The sequence below is a fragment of the Synchiropus splendidus genome, chromosome 1, assembly GCF_027744825.2.
Source record: "Synchiropus splendidus isolate RoL2022-P1 chromosome 1, RoL_Sspl_1.0, whole genome shotgun sequence".
In the NCBI taxonomy this organism is placed as follows: Eukaryota; Metazoa; Chordata; class Actinopteri; order Syngnathiformes; family Callionymidae; genus Synchiropus; species Synchiropus splendidus.
The window spans coordinates 63,861,134-63,879,421 of NC_071334.1; the positions used below are offsets into that span (position 1 = coordinate 63,861,134).

An 18,288-nucleotide genomic window follows, 5' to 3' on the forward strand; every position below is an offset into this window, starting at 1 on the left:
GGAAATAAACTTAAAAATAAATGCGTTGCTATGGGGGTTTAATCATATATAAAAACTCAACGTAGTATAGTTTTGAAAATAGTGAAATTTTGTAGAGTCTATGCGAAGGCTTTTATTTTGAAACACGGCGCCTAGCGGAAGTCCGCTGTCCGCCATCTTTAATATGATGCGGACTCGCCGGATGTTTTTCGCCGACAGAATGTGATGCGAACATAAAACCGTTGAGGAACTCCGGCTCGCTATGAGGCTCCATGGCCGCCCCTGACTCAACGAGTAAGTCCTCGTCCGCGGTACCAAGGTTCGGTTGTTGGTGTCTGCGTGGAGGTCGTGACGGTGCGTGGCGTCCGCGCACACGCCCCTGCTGAGCCGAGCTGCGGCTCCTCGGCAGACCGGGGCTGAAGACGCCGGGTTTCTTTGTTAGGGGGGATAGTGACCATATCCTTATGGCTCGATCAAACCCTGTCAAGTATGCTGGGTCTGGTGAAGAAGGAAGAACGCCATTGAATAGTTCAATTCAATCCCTCTAACTAACTTCCCTGTGTCCACGGGCTTCTTGAAATGCCTTTGCACATTACACTTGGTTTTTCCATTGGGTTTTTTTGGATTACGTTACTTCAGTCGAGTGTAGCAACAGACACCGTGTGAGTATTTACCTTCATTCATAAGAATAGGATGAACGTGCATTGTCTCTCCAGGACCAACCAGTTGTTGTGGTTGCTACAATACAGTAGTTGTCCAGTCCCTCACGGTTGTTACTGCACTTCATCGATGAGGAAGTTCTTCAGGTCGGCAAACAAAGGAGGCTTTCAATGATGCAAAATCCGTGAAAGCGTCAGTGAGGAATTAAATGAGACATTGCTTTTCTTTATTAAAGCATGTCGAGCCGAGGACTTACACATATGACCAAACTGATTCACTCACTATGACTTGCTCTTATAACCTAGTGGCTGGACAACACTTACACACACACACACACACACACACACACACACACACACATGCACTTAAATATGGCATGCAACATGAACCTCAGCATTTTACCAAGGCTGTGTTTCCAGGTTAATGTTGAACACTTTTGAATCTGGGACACTTTATGAATGTACAAAATAAATGTGGTGGTGGGATGACTTTTCGGACACCCCATGCATTTCAGTGCCAGGGCAGTAGTACAGTACTAAAATATTAATTTGATGGTGTGATGCTTCATTTAGCTTTTCTTCAGTTTTGAACACATTCTCTGTTATTTGCTGACAGTGTTGACATATTGAAACTGTCATGAATATAGTTTTGTCAGTTTATGTTGTAAACAATAAACAAAAATAATCGTGTGTTTGGTCGTGTCTATATAATGTAGCCGCACCTTTAGAAACACACAAACAACAAAACATTTGTCCACAAATACTCATGACAATATCTGCGTTTGTGTCATATTCTAAGGGTGTTCGAAAACACTAACACCCCCTCTACAATGCAACATCTTTTTCCCTGAACAGTTTGGAAAACACTGTCTTTGTTGCAGGAGGGTAGTATTTCCCTGGCTGAGGAAAAAAAAGGAGCTTTTTTAAAATTGTCACAATACTAAAATTGCACATAATGGAATATGTTTCATACTACATACCATTTCCAATATCACAAGGACTTAAAATGACAAGGGGTAAAAAACATGAGTCATGATCATAAAAATATGGGTATACAATAATTCAAAACAAACTAGCAATTAAATGCAAAATAAATAACACAAGTATGTCTTTTAGAGACCTTGGGTCAGCAAACAGTAATAAAACAACCAACATTAATGGATTAGCAAGCTGAACACAGCTGGCGCGGTCAACATCAGTTTAATACAGTGAGGTCAGTGATGAACGGGAGTTTCACCTGTGGTTCATGATGTTTGTTATTGTTTGCTGAATCTTTTCACATCCCTTAATGGCACCTGTACTTCATGACAGGTGGCTCTTCGTGTGTTGTTGGACAGCTGTTGTTCTTCTCTGCTCTGATTTTATCACAACTGTTCTGCAGCTTTGATGGCGTTCTTCTTCATCGCCCCGACTGATGCGCTGTTTGTGCCGACATCAGTCAAATGAAATACTTACTTGAAGTATACTTGTTAGTTTGTTGTTGTGCAGAGCTCAGATGAAAACATACACTGCCTGACCAAAAAAAGTCGCCTCCTGGATCTGGGGTTGCTGCAGTTGGTCAGGTCTAGGTTCAGCAACATTATGTTCTCAAAGAATGGAGTCAGCTGACTACCTGAATATACTGAATGACCAGGTTATTCCATCAATGGATTTTTTCTTCCCTGATGGCACAGGCATGTTCCAAGATGACAATGCCAGGATTCATCGGGCTCAAAATGTGAGAGACTGGTTCAGGGAGCATGAGACATCATTTCCACACATGGATTGGCCACCACAGAGTCCAGACCTTCACCCCATTGAGAATCTTTGGGATGTGCTGGAGAAGGCTTTGCGCAGCGGTCAGACTCTACCATCATCAATTCAAGATCTTGGAGAAAAATTCATGCAACACTGGATAGAAATAAATCTTGTGACATTGCAGACGCTTATCGATACAATGCCACAGCGAATGTGTGCTGTAATCAAAGCTAAAGGCGGTCCAACGAAATATTAGAGTTTTGGTGGCGACTTGTTTTTTGGCCAGGCAGTGTATTTGGTTGATAGTGGATTGTCATGAGATGCAATGGTCCTAAAAAGGACTTGGTGCCTTAAACCAGATTCTGAGGTTGATATTGGATTAATCATTCAAGGTATATCACATGACTTGGTCACCACTGAAAAGTAGCTCATCATCTGCATATAGTTGCACTTTCTGATATGTCCCTGTTTTTCTTCTAGTTGCTTGCGATGTCTTATCAGACAGACGGGTTCATGTTGTCTTATCTTTCAATATGGATTGCTTCATTTCCTCCTTGACTCGTTGAAAAGACCTGAAGCCACAGATTTGTGTTTCCGAGTCATCTGCCTTAAGTGTGCCACGACAATGAGTGGCTAGCCGACCCTCAGTTCTCTCTGGGACGTAAAACTTTTTGATGTCCGCTCACCCCCACACTCCCTTTCAACCCGGCCGTGCTCTCCTTTTTCCTCTCGCACTCTCTTAAAGGTCTCGTTTGGCCTTTCAGCGTGGGTTGGCCCTTTTATTTCCTGGGCACCCACCACCCCTGCAGACCCCATCACAATGAGTGTGTGGTGGAGGAGCCAGGTGTTCTCCATAGCTGCCCTGGGCCGTCAGGACACCGGCACTCACACTACAGCTGCCCTCCCCAGCCCCTCTTTGTGTGGCTCTATTGTTCAGCTGCCCACCCCTCGTTGATTCATCGGCCACACAGGGAAGCCCCCTTTCCCACTTGCTCTCCGTGAGTGTGTGTGTGTGCACATTGAGTACGCGTGCCTTGGGGAAGCTGGTTGTTTCAGGCTTTGCCCGCAATGACCCCTCCTCCTGCTGCCCTGTGATTGGTGGAGAAGCTGCCACTCTAGACAGCGGAATGGCTGACATTGTTTCTCCATCTGTCCTGCGACTCATTGTCCAACAGCTCCTGGAGGATCCAGACTGAGGTGACAGTCTGGACTGATCCTGCGGCCAAACTGCTCACTTAACATCTCTTCACCTGCAGAATTATTGTTTTTTTCTTCTTGAAATGTTGACTCTGTGGAAAAATAATAACTTCTTTTGTTGGTGCTGGCTAAAGTGGGTGAGTGATGGTGAGTGAATTTTTGTTTTCAGTCTTTCAGAACTCTCTAATGAATGTGGTAAAGCTATATTTGTAAGTACATCAGTGTGTACAGTCCGTTATTTTGGGACTGTGTAGGATTTTTAGGGACCGTGCTCACTCCGTTGTCAATTTGTCAGGCTGCTGTTTTTGCAAACCAAACATGAGTTACTGTAAGAGGTGCACCCGTTTGTACCAGTTGTTCCTGTGTACTTTCCAGAAAGCAGTTGTGTGATGCTGCTGCTGCCCTTTTTGCTGTCTAATGTTGTCTTTATTATTTTTTAAACATGAATCATAGCAGTGCAGGTTCTACAGGGAACTATACCAGTACACCATTTGAAAATATTTTGAGCGTTCAACCCAACTTTTGCAAAGATCCACTCACTTGTTATGTACTTGTTGGCGTTGTCTTCTGAGTATGCAACACAGTTGCCACAGTGCACACCTGTGTCTCTGTGTGCGTCTGTGTGCATGCAGGGGGAGACACCAGCGCGCATCTCTCAACCGACATCTGTCGACCCGCTGCTAATGGAGAAAACCTAACGCGCCATTTCAGCCCTCACCCCTCCCGGCCCCTTGTTACAATAAGTTCAGCTCAGTTCCAGACACCCCCCACTCCTCCCTCGCGACCCCCCCTCTAAGTGCACAGAGGACAGTGTTACATATTCATTGCAGTCTCCATCAAAGCGGCTAATGCTACAGTGGTGTGGGGGCTCCTGTTAGCCCGTTTGAAGCGTTTGAAAGATGCACCTCTTGCCGTCCGTATAGGATGGAATTGTTCTGTTGGGAAGAGGTTGGCTAATGCAGGCTGGCCCAAAAATCTTCAGTTATCACCTTTTCTGTGTTAGCTCCAGGTGTGACTAAAACCTTTTTTCCTCTCGATGCTGAAGTTTTCTAGGTCTGTGGTTAGGGTTGTTCTGTGCGTCCAGGTCTTGTTGGCTCTGCTGAATGGACAATTCTGGTGCCCTCTTGCTGTCTGGTCTGTAGTTATGTCGAGAATGTTGTTTGCTAATCTGATAATTTTGTTCAGATTCAGGTTGACTTCCTTGTGAGAATGTGACATACCTGTACTTACAAGTGCAACTAAGGTTTTTGAATCTCTCGACTGTGTGACACTTGGCCAGGTCGCTTCACTAGAGCTGGGCAGTTCAGTTCGGTTTACTCAAATGTGGTGGTTATAATCTGAATTCACTAGATTCAGTTGATCCACATCATGACCTATGAGGCTTTCCTATGAGCAAGGTAGGATTTAGAGCTGAAGGAGGATCTAGGTCAATGACATGCTCAGATATAGACGTTGGAAATTCCCCTGGACTGAGATTGGTATCTAATGAATGTGATCATGTTATGTTGTCTCATCGCATCAGTGAAACGCTGTGCTTGGGCTGCTTGCTGATATCCAACCTTTTTTGCTAGAAATGAAAGCCAAGAGCATCATCTCCACAGGCTGACACTGGTGTCAATGGTTTAGTCCTACTTGACTCTTACAGTCGGCAAGTCTTATCATGGCTGCCACAGTTCACACAGATTCCACAGAAAGTTTGGAGCAGCCACATCAGACAATGGACATCATCGATGCTCACACTTGGTGTAGACGGAAGCGATGGCAGTGAGGCACGCCCCCACGTTCCCCTCAGACTCCTTTGTTGGTCTTGGCCGAAAGCTCTTGTACTGACATTTTGGAATAGCAAATGCCTTCTAGATCAATAGCTTAGCAACAGCCAGGTTGCCAAGCAACCTCTTTTCATAAAATGCACCCCACCCAGCGAAGTAGTGCGCTGCCCCTCCTTGTTCAGTAAGCTTTGTCACGTTGCATCATCTGGTGTACACAAACAGTATTCTGTTGGACTAGTTCAGACTGAGGATCCAAATACTGTTTACTGAAGTAGTGCTGTGGCCGTCATTCGTTGGTTGGCAGATTTAGTCGTACCCACTTGCTTGCTGGAGTTGGCCGCTTTGTTTGCCTTCCTAAAGCTATTTATTAGCGTATTTATGGCTAGTAGTTCCGGGCGATGCTTTTTTTTTTTACTAAGAACAAAATTCCCTCTGAAAAGTCAATTTCATTGAGATTTTTTTTGGTGAAACTACAAAAGACTACGCTCCTGTTTACTGCTGTAGACACGGTGGCATGCTCCGTTGTGTTAAACAAGATGTTCAAATTTATGTTTTTTCTGGGCTTCGGGCAGAGGTGCCCGTTGTTGCGGGACCTGGGCACCAAGATGCACATCTGCGATGAGTGGAAGATCATGTGGTGTCGCGGCAAACGTGTGTTTTTAATCCTGATGTTTGGAGACATAACTGGCACAGTTAGCGCTGTTATTTGAAGTCGCCTGTTTGACTGGCGAACTGGCATATTCACATACCAGGCTTCAAGTGCGCCTGGTGGTGGCTCGCTTGACCGCAGGAGTTCACTGTTCGTCTTGCGATGGTCTGTGTTGACTTTTGTAGCAATGAAGTCATTTGTTCGTATCGCTCTCAGAAGCCAACATGCGAGTGTTGTTTAGTTTTCTCTGGCAAGAGGGATGAGGGAGAAACTATGGCGGCATGTGAGATTGCCATCATAAATAATATTGTATGAGCGAATTTCAATTTTAACTTAAACTTTGACCCATTATAACCCTGCAGTGTGAATATTGTGTGACGTTCTCACATACAGCATATCAGTATGTCATGACAGACAATGCTTACTATGAGTTTGTGTTGTCATTGTTTCCATTGACCTATATTGTGTTAAGAATATTTCCGCAACTTCATGACTTCATTGCAGGTGTGTACTATTATTATGACACAGCAGATCTGTCTAGTTCTGTACCTTGCAAGACAACAGTTTACTAGACCAACCTAAATTTTGAACTCAATATATGCTGTTTCATGCCATCTCTCTTACCACAGTTTTTGTGAACGCTGGTGTCAGATCTTTGTTTTTTTTTTGTGTTGGACCCCTGAAACACCAAGCACAGCCGGTGGTTGTAATAGCAATGAACCGAATAAGTAAGACCACGACTCGAGGTAAATGAAAGTCATGAATCCCTTCTGCAGGTTTCCTCAGTCTGTCTTTCCTGCATAATTTCCTTAGTCATGTAAATTATTCTGTTTTCATTGAAGCCACATTTCATTGACATTTTATGCAAATAGTTCAACCGTCTGTCCAAACTGATGACAAATTATCATTAAAATCTCATTATTCACATTCAATGTGAGAGGATTTTTACTGTGTAGTTTCTAATAAAAAACGCGAGTGTGTAGTTTCAACTTAAATTTTTAGAACATTTTGCAAAGATCTGACGAAAGCGTTATTATCATCTATCAAATGAGTTTGCCGTCATTTTCCTGCACTTTTCTGTTTGATTATTTTTCTTTAATTTGAGTTAAAATGGAGCACAGATTTATGTACTGATCTACATTTAGCATTTACCATTTATTTTAGGCCTGACTAAAATTCAGCCCTGTGATTTTGTGGCATTTATGTCCAAACAATAATCTTGAGAAATGAAATTGATAAAAAAAAGCATTCTTTTTTTAATTGCACAGCACAATATAAACACAATGTGAGACTGTTCCCATTTTTTCATTAAATATGTTTTTAACTATTTTGTATCACGGTCCTTGTTTTGCCATTCGTTTTGTTTCAGGTTACTATTTTGTTACACCCACTATAGTCAGATTTTTCCCTTTTATTGTGATATTTAAGGCAAAAAAAAATGTAATTAAATTTTTTTTTTCTTATGTCCTGTCTTTTGACTTGACGTCCCCTGACGTTAGTCATGGGAAAGTATGCGCCGCTTATGACAGTGAATTGCCCACAACTGTACTTGACTATACTGTTGTGATTCATGTTAACACTAGTTCTGTACACAATTAAACTACTTCACACTGGAGGTCTGTTGTAAAAGGCTAAGAACAGCAATGGATTTTTCTACGTTGAGCTCTGGTTATAACCGGTATTCTTGGCACATAATGGAATTTTTGGAGCTGTCTTTTCAGTCTGCGTTTGGCTACTGAATTCCCCTGAAACCCACTCCATTGTCAACAGAGTTTTAATGCAGGTTGATGAGCTTCAGAGCTTCCCTGTTAATGAGTGACTCCAGCGCCCCCCCCCCCGGGAGCCAGCATATGGACTCTAACTACCAGGTAGAACGTTGGGGGGGAGGGGCCCGGCCCTTCTCTCACTAACCGTTGGGTTCTCATTGTTAACGTTGACCCCAGGTTTGACCTTTAGAGTCATGCAAATTGAGAAAAGGCTAAAGGAAAGCAAACATGGGCCCAAGCTGTGCTGAGGGTTGACAACAGCCCAAATATTTGGCACTAGGATATGAGTACTTTTCCTATAAAGGCAATCTAAATGTACCCCACTTTTAATGACGATTGGGTTTGGATACATGCGGAGTGTTCACGTCACATTTGATTCTTTGTCATCACGTGAAAGTGGTAATTTATATGAGTGAGAATGTCATACTTGTCATGTCATGCTCTCCCCTTTAGGGACACTAGATAGTCTTCTATAACAGGGAGGGGTTCTGAACCTTTTTGATCTCAGCCCAACTTTTCCACAGCAAATGGGCCCGGGTTCCATTCAAGGAATAGAACTGATTCATCACTCTTGATTTCATTTGTGTTCAATAACCATATTTAATCTGCTTGCACGTGAACAAACGTCGCATTTATAGGTCATCAAAAAGGTTCAAGTCATATCAAATTTACTAAAGAAAAAAAATTCAGTTGATCCATACTGTTGAGAAAATCGGAAAAACTGTATGTCATGAATACAATTCTAAGTCAAATAGATATAATAAAACAATGTCTAAAAAAGAATAATATATATTTATTTTTCAAAATATAAACAAAATAAGGTAGAAGTAAAGTGTAAATGAAAGTATCGCCATCAAATTGTCCAGTTGATTTTAAAAACTGCTTTCATGAACAGCTTTTACTGTATGGGGCGCCATCACTTTCTTCATCATTTTTTTCTTCTCAAGAACTTCTCCATAGTTGGTAAGTCAATTCAGTGACTCTCCACTGCCACCATATGTGGCAAGTGTATTAAGGCTGAGCGTCTCGCTGCCCTCACCGCCCACAGGTGTAAAACAAAGCGCCATCTAGGAGGCCCAACCATGGGGGCCAACCTTCTCTGAGACCCAAATAACAGAATGAAGAAGAGCGGTTAGATTGCTTCATCTCATGTCCTTCTCTCTGCAGGCGTCCATGAATGAGGCTGTCTGAGTGGGAAGCTGTCTGCCTGCTGTGCTGGATGTCTGGGACAGATCCATGGGCCAGAAAGACCATGTGGAGGCGGGAGCAGGCCACATTGTCGACCTGGCCCTCGACCTTGAGTACCTCCATGTAGCAGGGGCCAACCGCCAGTCTGGCTGCACCATTGGGGCTCCTGCTATGGAGGAGCAGGGTGAGCGCCCCGGTGACACCAGCCCCACCATTACTCCACCTTCAAAAGCTGCTGAGGAGATAGGCTGTGGAGCAGAGCCTGTGAGTGTCACTCTTGGTCCAGCGGCCGTCCCAGAGGGAGGGGATGGTGTGTCCACTCACACCAAGAGTTCACATCAGCCACTGTGTCGCACCCAGTGTGTGGACTTGGGCACGGAAGGTCTTCCTGAGCCGCCTTCAGAAGCGGACGACCCTGCCACCCACCCGTGTGAACTCCTCCCTGAGGCACCCGCTCCAAACTCTGCTCCCGATGCTGCATCGAATGGAAAGGACTACAGGGCCAAGCTGGATTTTGCACTGAAGCTGGGCTACTCTGAGGAGACTGTGCGATTGGTCCTCACTAAACTGGGTCCTGACACTCTGATCAATGACATCTTGGGAGAGCTGGTCAAACTGGGCACGTCTGACACTGAGCAGCCAGTGGGATCCGGAGCCTCCATCTCTTCGTCTTCCTCTTCCTGCGGCTGCTCTGATTCGCTGGATGGTCAGCGGTCAGACTCGCCCTGCTTGGCTGAAAGTCTGCTGGACCAGGACAACCTGCGTCCGGTGGTGGTGGACGGAAGCAATGTTGCCATGAGGTTAGTGCTTTGAAGGATGGTGAGCTGCTATTGGTCGACTTCTTTCTGCAAGTAATTGTTTTTTCTTGTAGCCATGGCAACAAGGAAGTGTTTTCCTGCCAGGGTATTCAGCTGGCGGTGGATTGGTTCCTGGAGCGGGGCCACCATGACGTCACGGTCTTCGTGCCTGCGTGGAGGAAAGAGCAGTCCCGTCCTGACGCTCCAATAACAGGTCAGTGGCAGATCGGGAAGGCCACGGCAAGCGTCCGCCTCCGACTGACCGGGCAGATCTTTGGATGTCCACAGACCAAGAGATCCTTCGACGCCTTGAGAAGGAGAAAATCCTGGTGTTTACGCCGTCACGCCGGGTTCAGGGGCGGCGGGTGGTTTGCTACGACGACCGCTTCATTGTGAAGCTGGCATATGAATCCGACGGCATCATCGTGTCCAATGACAACTACCGAGATCTGGCCAACGAGAAACCAGAGTGGAAGAAGTTCATCGACGAGCGCTTGCTGATGTACTCCTTTGTCAATGACAAGTGAGTGGGACTGCCGCAGTTCAATGGTCCTCCAGCAGGGGGCACCGAGCCGCTGTTTTAAACCGGCCAGAGCAGGAGGGATTCTTCTCCCGTGACCTTGTCCTGTCTGCTTCTCAGATTCATGCCTCCTGACGACCCGCTCGGTCGCCACGGTCCCAGCCTGGACAACTTCCTGAGGAAGCGCCCGATCATGCCGGAGCAGAAGAAGCAGCCTTGTCCTTATGGTGGGAGCACAACCATTCCAGGGTGGAGCTGTTGTTTCCTGTTGGTTTCATGAAGGTCTGAATGTCTGTTCCTGCAGGGAAGAAGTGCACTTACGGCCACAAGTGCAAGTATTACCACCCGGAGCGAGGTACCCAACCCCAACGTGCCGTTGCTGACGAGTTGCGCGCTAGTGCCAAGACCACCGGCGCCACCAAGCTCCAAGGAGATTCTGGACTGGTGAAGAGCCACAGTGTTCCAGCGGGCAGCATTGAGGTCAAGAAAGGGGCTGCGAAGAGGCAGTCGGAGCCCAGCATCCGAGCCTTGTCTTACAGTGACGCTGAAGAGAAGCTGCTGGCAAAGAGCCGCCTGGAGAGCCTGAAGAACAGCAGCAGTAATGGCTTCACCTGTGGCTCTCCGGCACCTGGAGGACCACCGGCCAACCTGGGGCTGCCACTGGAGCAACAGTCCAGGGCACCAACTCCTAATGGTCCCCTGCAGGCTCAGAGCCATGACCTCTACCCTCACTGTGAGTCTCCAGACATGAGCTACTACTCGGTCACCCGGGCCTACTGTGGTCTGAGTCTGTCCTCCAGACGGAGCCCAGACTGCCGCTTCTCCGGTGACACGGAGCTGCGCCTCAGCTCCATGGGCTCCACGGGCTCCGAGTGTGGCAGCGAGAGCAGTGTGAGCTGCGGCAGCAGCTGCGACTCCTACGGCGAACGGCCGTGCACCGCGTGTCCCCAAGACCTGCTCATGGAGGATGGAGTCCACTATCTACAGGGTCGCCTCTACCCGCATCACAGGGGCCACGAGGCTTGCACCCTCTACCCAGTTGAATGCCCCAACTTACCGCAGGTCCACACGGCCTCCGCTGCCGGAAACCACTACGTGACACGTGGCCAAAGCAGTGCTCATGACCTGCCCCCAGGGACCCCACCCAAGCGCCCCCTCTACCCCTTGCCCCCGCACCTACAGCATCAGCCGCTCACCGCGAGGTCCAGTTGCCCGGGAGACTACCACTCCCTGCCCCAGACCGGCCGCTGTCAAGCCGCCTCCAGAGCCGAGAGCGTGTCGGACTCGCACATCTATGGGCACCTCAGCCACATTCCGCCCCAGCTGAAAGGCTGGGAGCCGTACTACCGACCCCCGCTGGTGCCGCAGCAGGAGCCGGCGGAAGCCCGCCTGGCGTCCTGGCACAGCCAGTCCTGGGTGCAGGACGGCTACAGCCACCACCACCACCACTCCTCCCAGCCGCTGCTCCATTCAGCCAGCACGCACTACATGAGCCACATGCCTCCTCTGGCCCCCCGCCCCTCCCACGGCCCCTCTGCCTACATGCACCCAGACTCGCTCGCGCACAGTCCCTACGCTGATGTGAGGGAGAAGGTGTACGTCAACCTGTGCAACATCTTCCCCTCCGACCTGGTGAGTCGAGTCATGTCCCGGTGCCCACACGTGACTGACCCCCAGCAGCTGGCCGCTGCCATCCTGGCTGAAAAAGCCCAGTCTGGTTACTGAAAGACTGAAGGACGGTCACCAATATCGGATCACATCCAGCTGCCAACAGTGATGTTAGAAACGCTGCGAGTGTCACCATGACGGAGGTGTTGTCGTGGGGCGTCGACTTTGCTTCAAGATGTTCGTCTTTTTTGAGATGGCAAGTACTGGAAGTTGTAGCCGTAGAGATGGGGTGACCCTGTCGTGTGTACCTTAGTTTTAGTAAGGGACATCTCTTTCTCTTGATATACAATGCTTTTATAGTGGCGTCTCGAGGCCCAGTCTCACACACTTCCACCACCGTGATTGTACATATATTTAAAAGATCATTTTGTGGCCCAAAGTGTCACGACGTCTGTTGGATCTCAGCAAAGACAGAGAAACTCGATACAAATTGTATCAGAAAAGTGTTGTTTTTAGTCGCTAGTATTTATGGGTCACTTTGTCATGTTCTGGTCGTATCAACTGTCCTGTTCTAGAACCAGGAAGCTGCTTCGAGACGATTTGTCAGGAAATCTGAAGGTTTGATGTGGAGGTGCTCTTTCATGTGGAGCTGCTGGGGTCTGAAGCTGGTTGTTTTGGAGACGGTTCAAACACAGACAGGCAGCTCTGCTGTGAGGTCCGCGTGTGGATCCAAGCAGGGCTCGGCGATATTGAAAAAATAGAATAAAATGAATACATAAAATATATATTTTTTGTTGCAGACTAAACAAATGTAGAGAAACATTATCAACAACACTGCAAATAAAATGGCTTCATAAGACATAAGAACAAGCTCGGCTCAGCTTGGTGGCTCATGCTACAAACAGACTCTGTTCCTCTGTGAAAGAAAACAAACAGACTGAAAGAAAGGTACAGTAGAATGTACTCACTCTTGGTGTCAGACACTGTGTGAGAGAGGGAGAGAGCGCTCACTCCTGCGACAACAGAAGGCACATGCTGGAGTTGGCACCGCAGGTTTTCCAGGCCTCGCCGTCATCAGTGGGATCTCTGCTGGTCTAGGAGGCGAGATGTGTCCAAGTAGCCCGTGAGGACATGAGAAACGGCTGATAGTGGAGGTGGACCTGAGATTTTCTGAGATTGTTGTGATCGATGGATCGGAAGTGTTTTTTAAAATTTTACTTTATAGAGTTTGTAATGCTTCAGGACTGCAGTATGTCACTTCAGAATCTTTCAAAACCTCTAACTCACAGTCAAACTGAAGACACAGTCACGAGAGTAAAACTCCCACAGTGCACTGCAGCAGTTGTTATTAGGGTCATGGGAAAACGTCTTGATCAAACCTCTGATCTGAAATGGACCTGCTCCTCTGAATGAGTCGCACCTGTTCTGTCGAACCGTCACCAACCAGCTTCACCAACCCGCCTTGTTTACGGTTGTACGTCCTGTGATGGAGTGCGACAGCTTTAGTGGAGGGGAGACGTTTGAAGAAGCGCCTTCGCTGCGTCCACTGACACCATGTGCCAGTGTGGCGCCGAGCGTGGGCCCAAAGTAATGCCTCTTAATGGCATTGTGCTTTTGACACATCCGATACTCTGAACTATGTTCAGCTAACGCGTGTTTAAAATGTCTTTTTCTTGTACAGACATGTTTCTGGTTTAACTGATGTTTGCAGCTGCTTCACTTTTCGACCCAAATATGTCCACGGATCAGTCGTGCTGCGGATTGCTGACCTCACCGTCCTGTGTCAAATGTGTAAATACCAAAACTGTTAATTTAAGTCTGTGAAACTACTGAGTGTGTTCATTAAAGTTCTGATTCAACAGCAGTGGCTTTGATTTCAGCGGCTGAGAAGTTCAGTCAGGACCTCTGCATATGTATCTGCTGCAATATGACCAACATATTAAGTCTACATTATAGTAGTTGACTGAAATTGCGTGAACAACAATCCCAACGTTATCTGCTCCTTTTCTCCTCTTGGTGGCGCTGCATCAGCCCATTCCAGTTTCTGTAGGCTGTTCTGGTCAATAGGGGGCGCACACCTCACATAGTGCCTGCATGAAGGCACAGGGTGCATTTAGTTTTTCAGGGAACATTTTACTCATTTTTAAACAAACCATCACTACAAAAAAAAGTCAGTTAAGAGTGAGTGCTACCAAAAATTGCTAATAATTATTTCTGACTCTGTGTTGGATGCCAAACAGAACATAGCTGTTTGTCATCATCTGCTGTTTGTATGGAATTCATTGTGTTGTTTGATGTTTGAATGTGACACTGACCAAGCCCTGACATTTTTTTTAACCGAGCACCAACGTTATGCAACACCTTTTTTTTTTTTTTGTTTCGTCAGACCCTGAACTCATCAGAAGTGACCACACCGAGTCCATTTCTAACATTTATATTTGGGTTTTCACTTTATTTGCAGAAGGAAACATTTACTTGCAGCCGTGTAACTTCATTTCATTTGGCCACAAATATCCAACAATAACTTACAGCATGAAGAGGAATACACAACAATGACCTCCCGAGACCTTTTTTTTTTGTTGTTTTTTTTTTTTAAATGACCCACTTTGAAATGAAAACTCCTCGGACGAGGTGGTGACCATTCATTGCACTTGGATGACAGAACACACATCACATCTCACCATCACCTGTGGCGGCGAGGTGAGTTCAGCTGGAAGAGAAGAATTCATAAATACACGTTTGTGTACATTGTTTGACCGATAACACATTTGTCTATGTTTGGCAGTTAACTGGGGAGTTTTTTTGAAAGAGCAAGTCCAGTCCACATGACCCAGCAGAAATGTAGCACCCTCGGAACAAAGGCAACGCTGTGCCAAATGAAACGCGGCGGATTCTGGATCCTGAGCTGTTGAAGCAGCGATGACACCACGGAGACACACAAGACAACATTCAGTCTGACGTCTGGTCACATGATCCCCTCCGTACATCAACACATCTGTACATTCCACTTCCTGGATGGTGGACGCCATGTGACGTCTGAAGGCGACTGGGACCAAACGTCCCAAGTTGAAAGTCCACGAGCAGCGTCTCGGTAAAAAAAAAAAAAAAAGTTTGCCGACTTGAATCCAGTTCTCGTCAGTGCAAGGTTTTGGGCATAAGGCCACCATCTTTTTCTGCTCATGAACGTTCCTTCGTGCACAAATTTCAGTTTTGCTATTATGGCCTCATCACGACACATAAAAAAAATCCTTCCTTGCACCAATTATTAAATAATTCCATATAAAACCTTCAAGAGTAACTCGATACACGACATCATGCAGAAACGGATACGAATCTGGTGTTGTCTCCAGTAATGCAAAGAAACAGCTGAAACCCCAAACACAAAAAAAAACATGTTCCATAGCTGTTCCGTAGTGTCGGGCTGGCCACACGGGGGCGCCAGGCTTCGCTATGAAGTTTCTACATCTCCATATCTAGAGGAACTGGGCCTCAAATGCATTGTGAAGAATTGTAACAGTCAGTTTTTCAGTATTTACAGAGGCCACTGAACTACACAGTCCAGCTTCAACATCACCCAGTCAGTTTGGTTGCGTCCCCTCTTTTTGGAGGGGCAGGCGGGGGTCCTCTTCTTATCGTTGCATAGCCAGAGACATTGAAGGCGCCGTTTCCCCCGTTGCTCTGCGTGTCCTGGTCCAGCAGCTCGGGTGGTGGCGGAGGCAGCGCCATGTCGTCCAGAGTCCCGGTGTCCATTTTGCCAGAGGTGGAGTTGACGGAGCCTTGACGTCCCACCGACTTCCGCTTCAGAGTCCGGTGCAGGTCTTCAAGGAAGTTGGGCTGGCCTGAGTTGCCCTTGGGGGAGGTGGGTGGTGGAGGGGAGACAGCCGGGGGCTCAGGGGTGTTGTTGCTGCGGCGGGCCAGTGTGGCGGGAGGGGTCTTCTTCAGCGAGCTCTTGCTCCAGGAAGAGTTACTGACAAGAGAGACAGGTGGCGGGGGAGGCGGAGCTTGTGGCTGAGGATTCACCACAGCGACCCTTGGTGGCCCTGCACTGTGGACGTCACCTCCAGGTGGAGGGGGAGGCGGAAAGAGGTCCACTGCAGGGGGAGGAGGGGGGAAGTATGCGCACTCCGGCGGCGGGGAGGGAAAGTCGCCACTGGACTGCTTGGCCTGGCTGACTTTGGCCTGCAGAGCAGGCGGCAAGTTGGCAAGGTTCAGCTTCCCAGGTTTAGGGGGCGCAGGAGGGCCAGCTAAAGGCTCCTTTGAGGGGGATCCTGCGGAGGTGGTGGACCGTAATGAAGATGGGTTGGTGTTGTTTTGCGGGGCAAACTTGCTCAGTAAATTCCGCCTGGACTCTTCGTAAGAGGACGAGGAGTCCGACCTGATGCTGGAGTTCCTCTGCGGGGTGGGAGGGGGCTTCTTCCCTCCTGCACCGCCCGCGCCAGAGGGAGACCTCATGACGGGGGAGGCCAGGTTACCAGGTGGAAGGGGGGGTGGGGTGGGAGTAGGGCCGGGAGGTGGTGGGGGAGGAGGTGGCGCGGGGAAGCCGGCGTTGTTCTCCGGAGGTGGAGGAGGAAACTCTGGAGAGTGGCGCTGCGGGCCGCTTCCAGGCTGCCACCTGGGTTTTGTCTTGACGGCTGGTGGAGAGAGCGGCGCCTTGGGAGGCTCTGAATGACTGGACACAGGGAACTGACTGGCGAGTTGCTTCACGGACGACACGGCAGGAGAAGATCCAGGCGGGGGCTTGGACAAACTGTGCTGTTTGGGCAGCGTAGGCGGCGGCTGGCTCGCGTGGGCCGTCTGGAGGCTGAACTGCTTTTTAAGAGTTATAGGTGGAGGCGGCGGAGGCGGAGGTGGGGGGGCACACACTGCAGCGGGGGGTGGTGCAGGTGGAAAAGGGGAAACGGGAGACATGGGTTTGGTATGGGGCATGAAGCCTGGCGTGAAGGACTTGGGGGGCGCAGGTGGGGGTGGGAACTGTGCCGGCACCGGGAACTGCTGTGGTGGAGGAGGGGGTGGTGGTGGAGGAGGCGGAGGAGGAGGTGGTGGAGTTGGAGCAGGGGCAGGAGGTGGAGACTCTTCAAGGCCTCCGTTAAGTGAAAGAAGGTCTCTGGGAGGACTGGGGAAGCGCTCCTTCAGAGCCTGCTTCAGTCCAGTGGGGTGGACAGCATGGCTCATGGGACTTGGTGCAGGTGGAGGCGGAGGGGGCGGCGGCGGTGCAGGGAAAGCCAGGGAATTGGTCTGTAAAAGAGCTGGGGGAGGCGGGATGAAGGAGGGCGGAGCAGCTGGACTGGGCGGTCCCAGTCTCAGGACGGCCATCGCTGACCCAGGAGTGGGCATCGACGGGGGTGGAGGCGGGGGAGGAGGAGGCGGGACGTTTGTCCGTGCAGCTATGTGATTCACGTTGGGCTTCACCGGCGCTTGCGCTGGGGCCTGCTGATGCCCGTGGTGATGACTGTGCAGCTTGTGGTTGGTGACCTGGGGCGGCTTCTGGCTCTGGAGTCTGTTGATGGTGCTGAACTTGTACATGTTGAGAGCGGCTGAATGATGGGACACAGTCTGAATTGGAGGAGGCGGAGGGGGTGGGGGAGGGGGCGGTGGAGGTGGAGGTGGTGGCGCCGACTGTTGCACCTGTGGGGGGGGAACATGGTTGTAGCCGATGGTGGTCTGTGGTTGATGTGAGGGGACGTGGTTGAACTGGCTCTCGGGCGTCTTCTGTTGCGGGGGGACGTGGTTGTAGCTGCCTCCAGCCTGTTGTTGTTGCGGGGGGACGTGGTTGTAGCTGCCTCCAGCCTGTTGTTGTTGCGGGGGGACGTGGTTGTAGCTGCCTCCAGCCTGTTGTTGTTGCGGGGGGACGTGGTTGTAGCTGCCCCCAGCCTGTTGTTGTTGCGGGGGGACGTGGTTGTAGCTGCCTCCAGCCTGTTGTTGTTGAGGGGGGACGTGGTTGTAGCTGCCTCCAGCCTGTTGTTGTTGCGGGGGGACGTGGTTGTAGCTGCCTCCAGCCTGTTGTTGTTGCGGGGGGACGTGGTTGTAGCTGCCTCCAGCCTGTTGTTGTTGCGGGGGGACGTGGCTGTAGCTGCTCCTGGTCTGTTGTTGCTCACAGTTGCCTCCGCTCTGCTGTGGCGGGGTTGCATTGCTGTGGTTGACAACCGGTTGCTGTTGCTGTGGGAGCTGGGGTGTGGACAGTTGTCTCTGAGGGGATTTGGCAGCAGAGTGCCGCACCTGTTGGGGAGACTGTGGTGGGGGGGGCATGGGCTGGGGTGTCACGGGTGGCGTGGTGGGTTGCTGCAGGTGGGGGTGGGTGGTAGACTGTGGTGGGGGGGTGAGTGCCGTGTGGTCCATTGAGTGATGGCTGTGATGGCGATGGCCATGAGAGCCGTGCGGCAGCGTCGCTCCCCTGGAGGTCTCAGTTCTCATCTGCAGAC

The 18,288-nt window shown here is 49.2% G+C and overlaps 2 protein-coding genes across 6 annotated transcripts in view; one reads left to right on the forward strand and one right to left on the reverse strand.

The window, feature by feature from the left end:
* Positions 1–151: 151 nt before the first annotated feature.
* On the forward strand, positions 152–14,930 carry LOC128756388 (probable ribonuclease ZC3H12C). Of its 2 annotated transcripts, none has more exons than XM_053860882.1 (6): positions 152–273; positions 8,924–9,744; positions 9,816–9,955; positions 10,030–10,264; positions 10,382–10,488; positions 10,566–14,930. In XM_053860882.1, the coding sequence occupies exons 2-6, from the start codon at positions 8,993–8,995 to the stop codon at positions 11,984–11,986; spliced, it is 2,655 nt and encodes an 884-aa protein (XP_053716857.1). In that variant the 5' UTR covers positions 152–273; positions 8,924–8,992; the 3' UTR covers positions 11,987–14,930. The 2 variants fall into 2 exon arrangements, with proteins under 2 accessions (XP_053716857.1, XP_053716849.1); XM_053860874.1 differs by lacking the exon at positions 152–273 and adding an exon at positions 3,556–3,719.
* Positions 14,301–18,288, reverse strand: part of raph1b (Ras association (RalGDS/AF-6) and pleckstrin homology domains 1b) — a 29,055-nt gene continuing 25,067 nt past the window's right edge. For all 4 annotated transcript variants that reach the window (XM_053860856.1, XM_053860835.1, XM_053860845.1 and 1 more), the window contains one exon: positions 14,301–18,280. In XM_053860856.1, the coding sequence (XP_053716831.1) occupies positions 15,440–18,280 (2,841 nt within the window). In that variant the 3' untranslated portion in view covers positions 14,301–15,439. The remainder of the gene's footprint in view (positions 18,281–18,288) is intronic.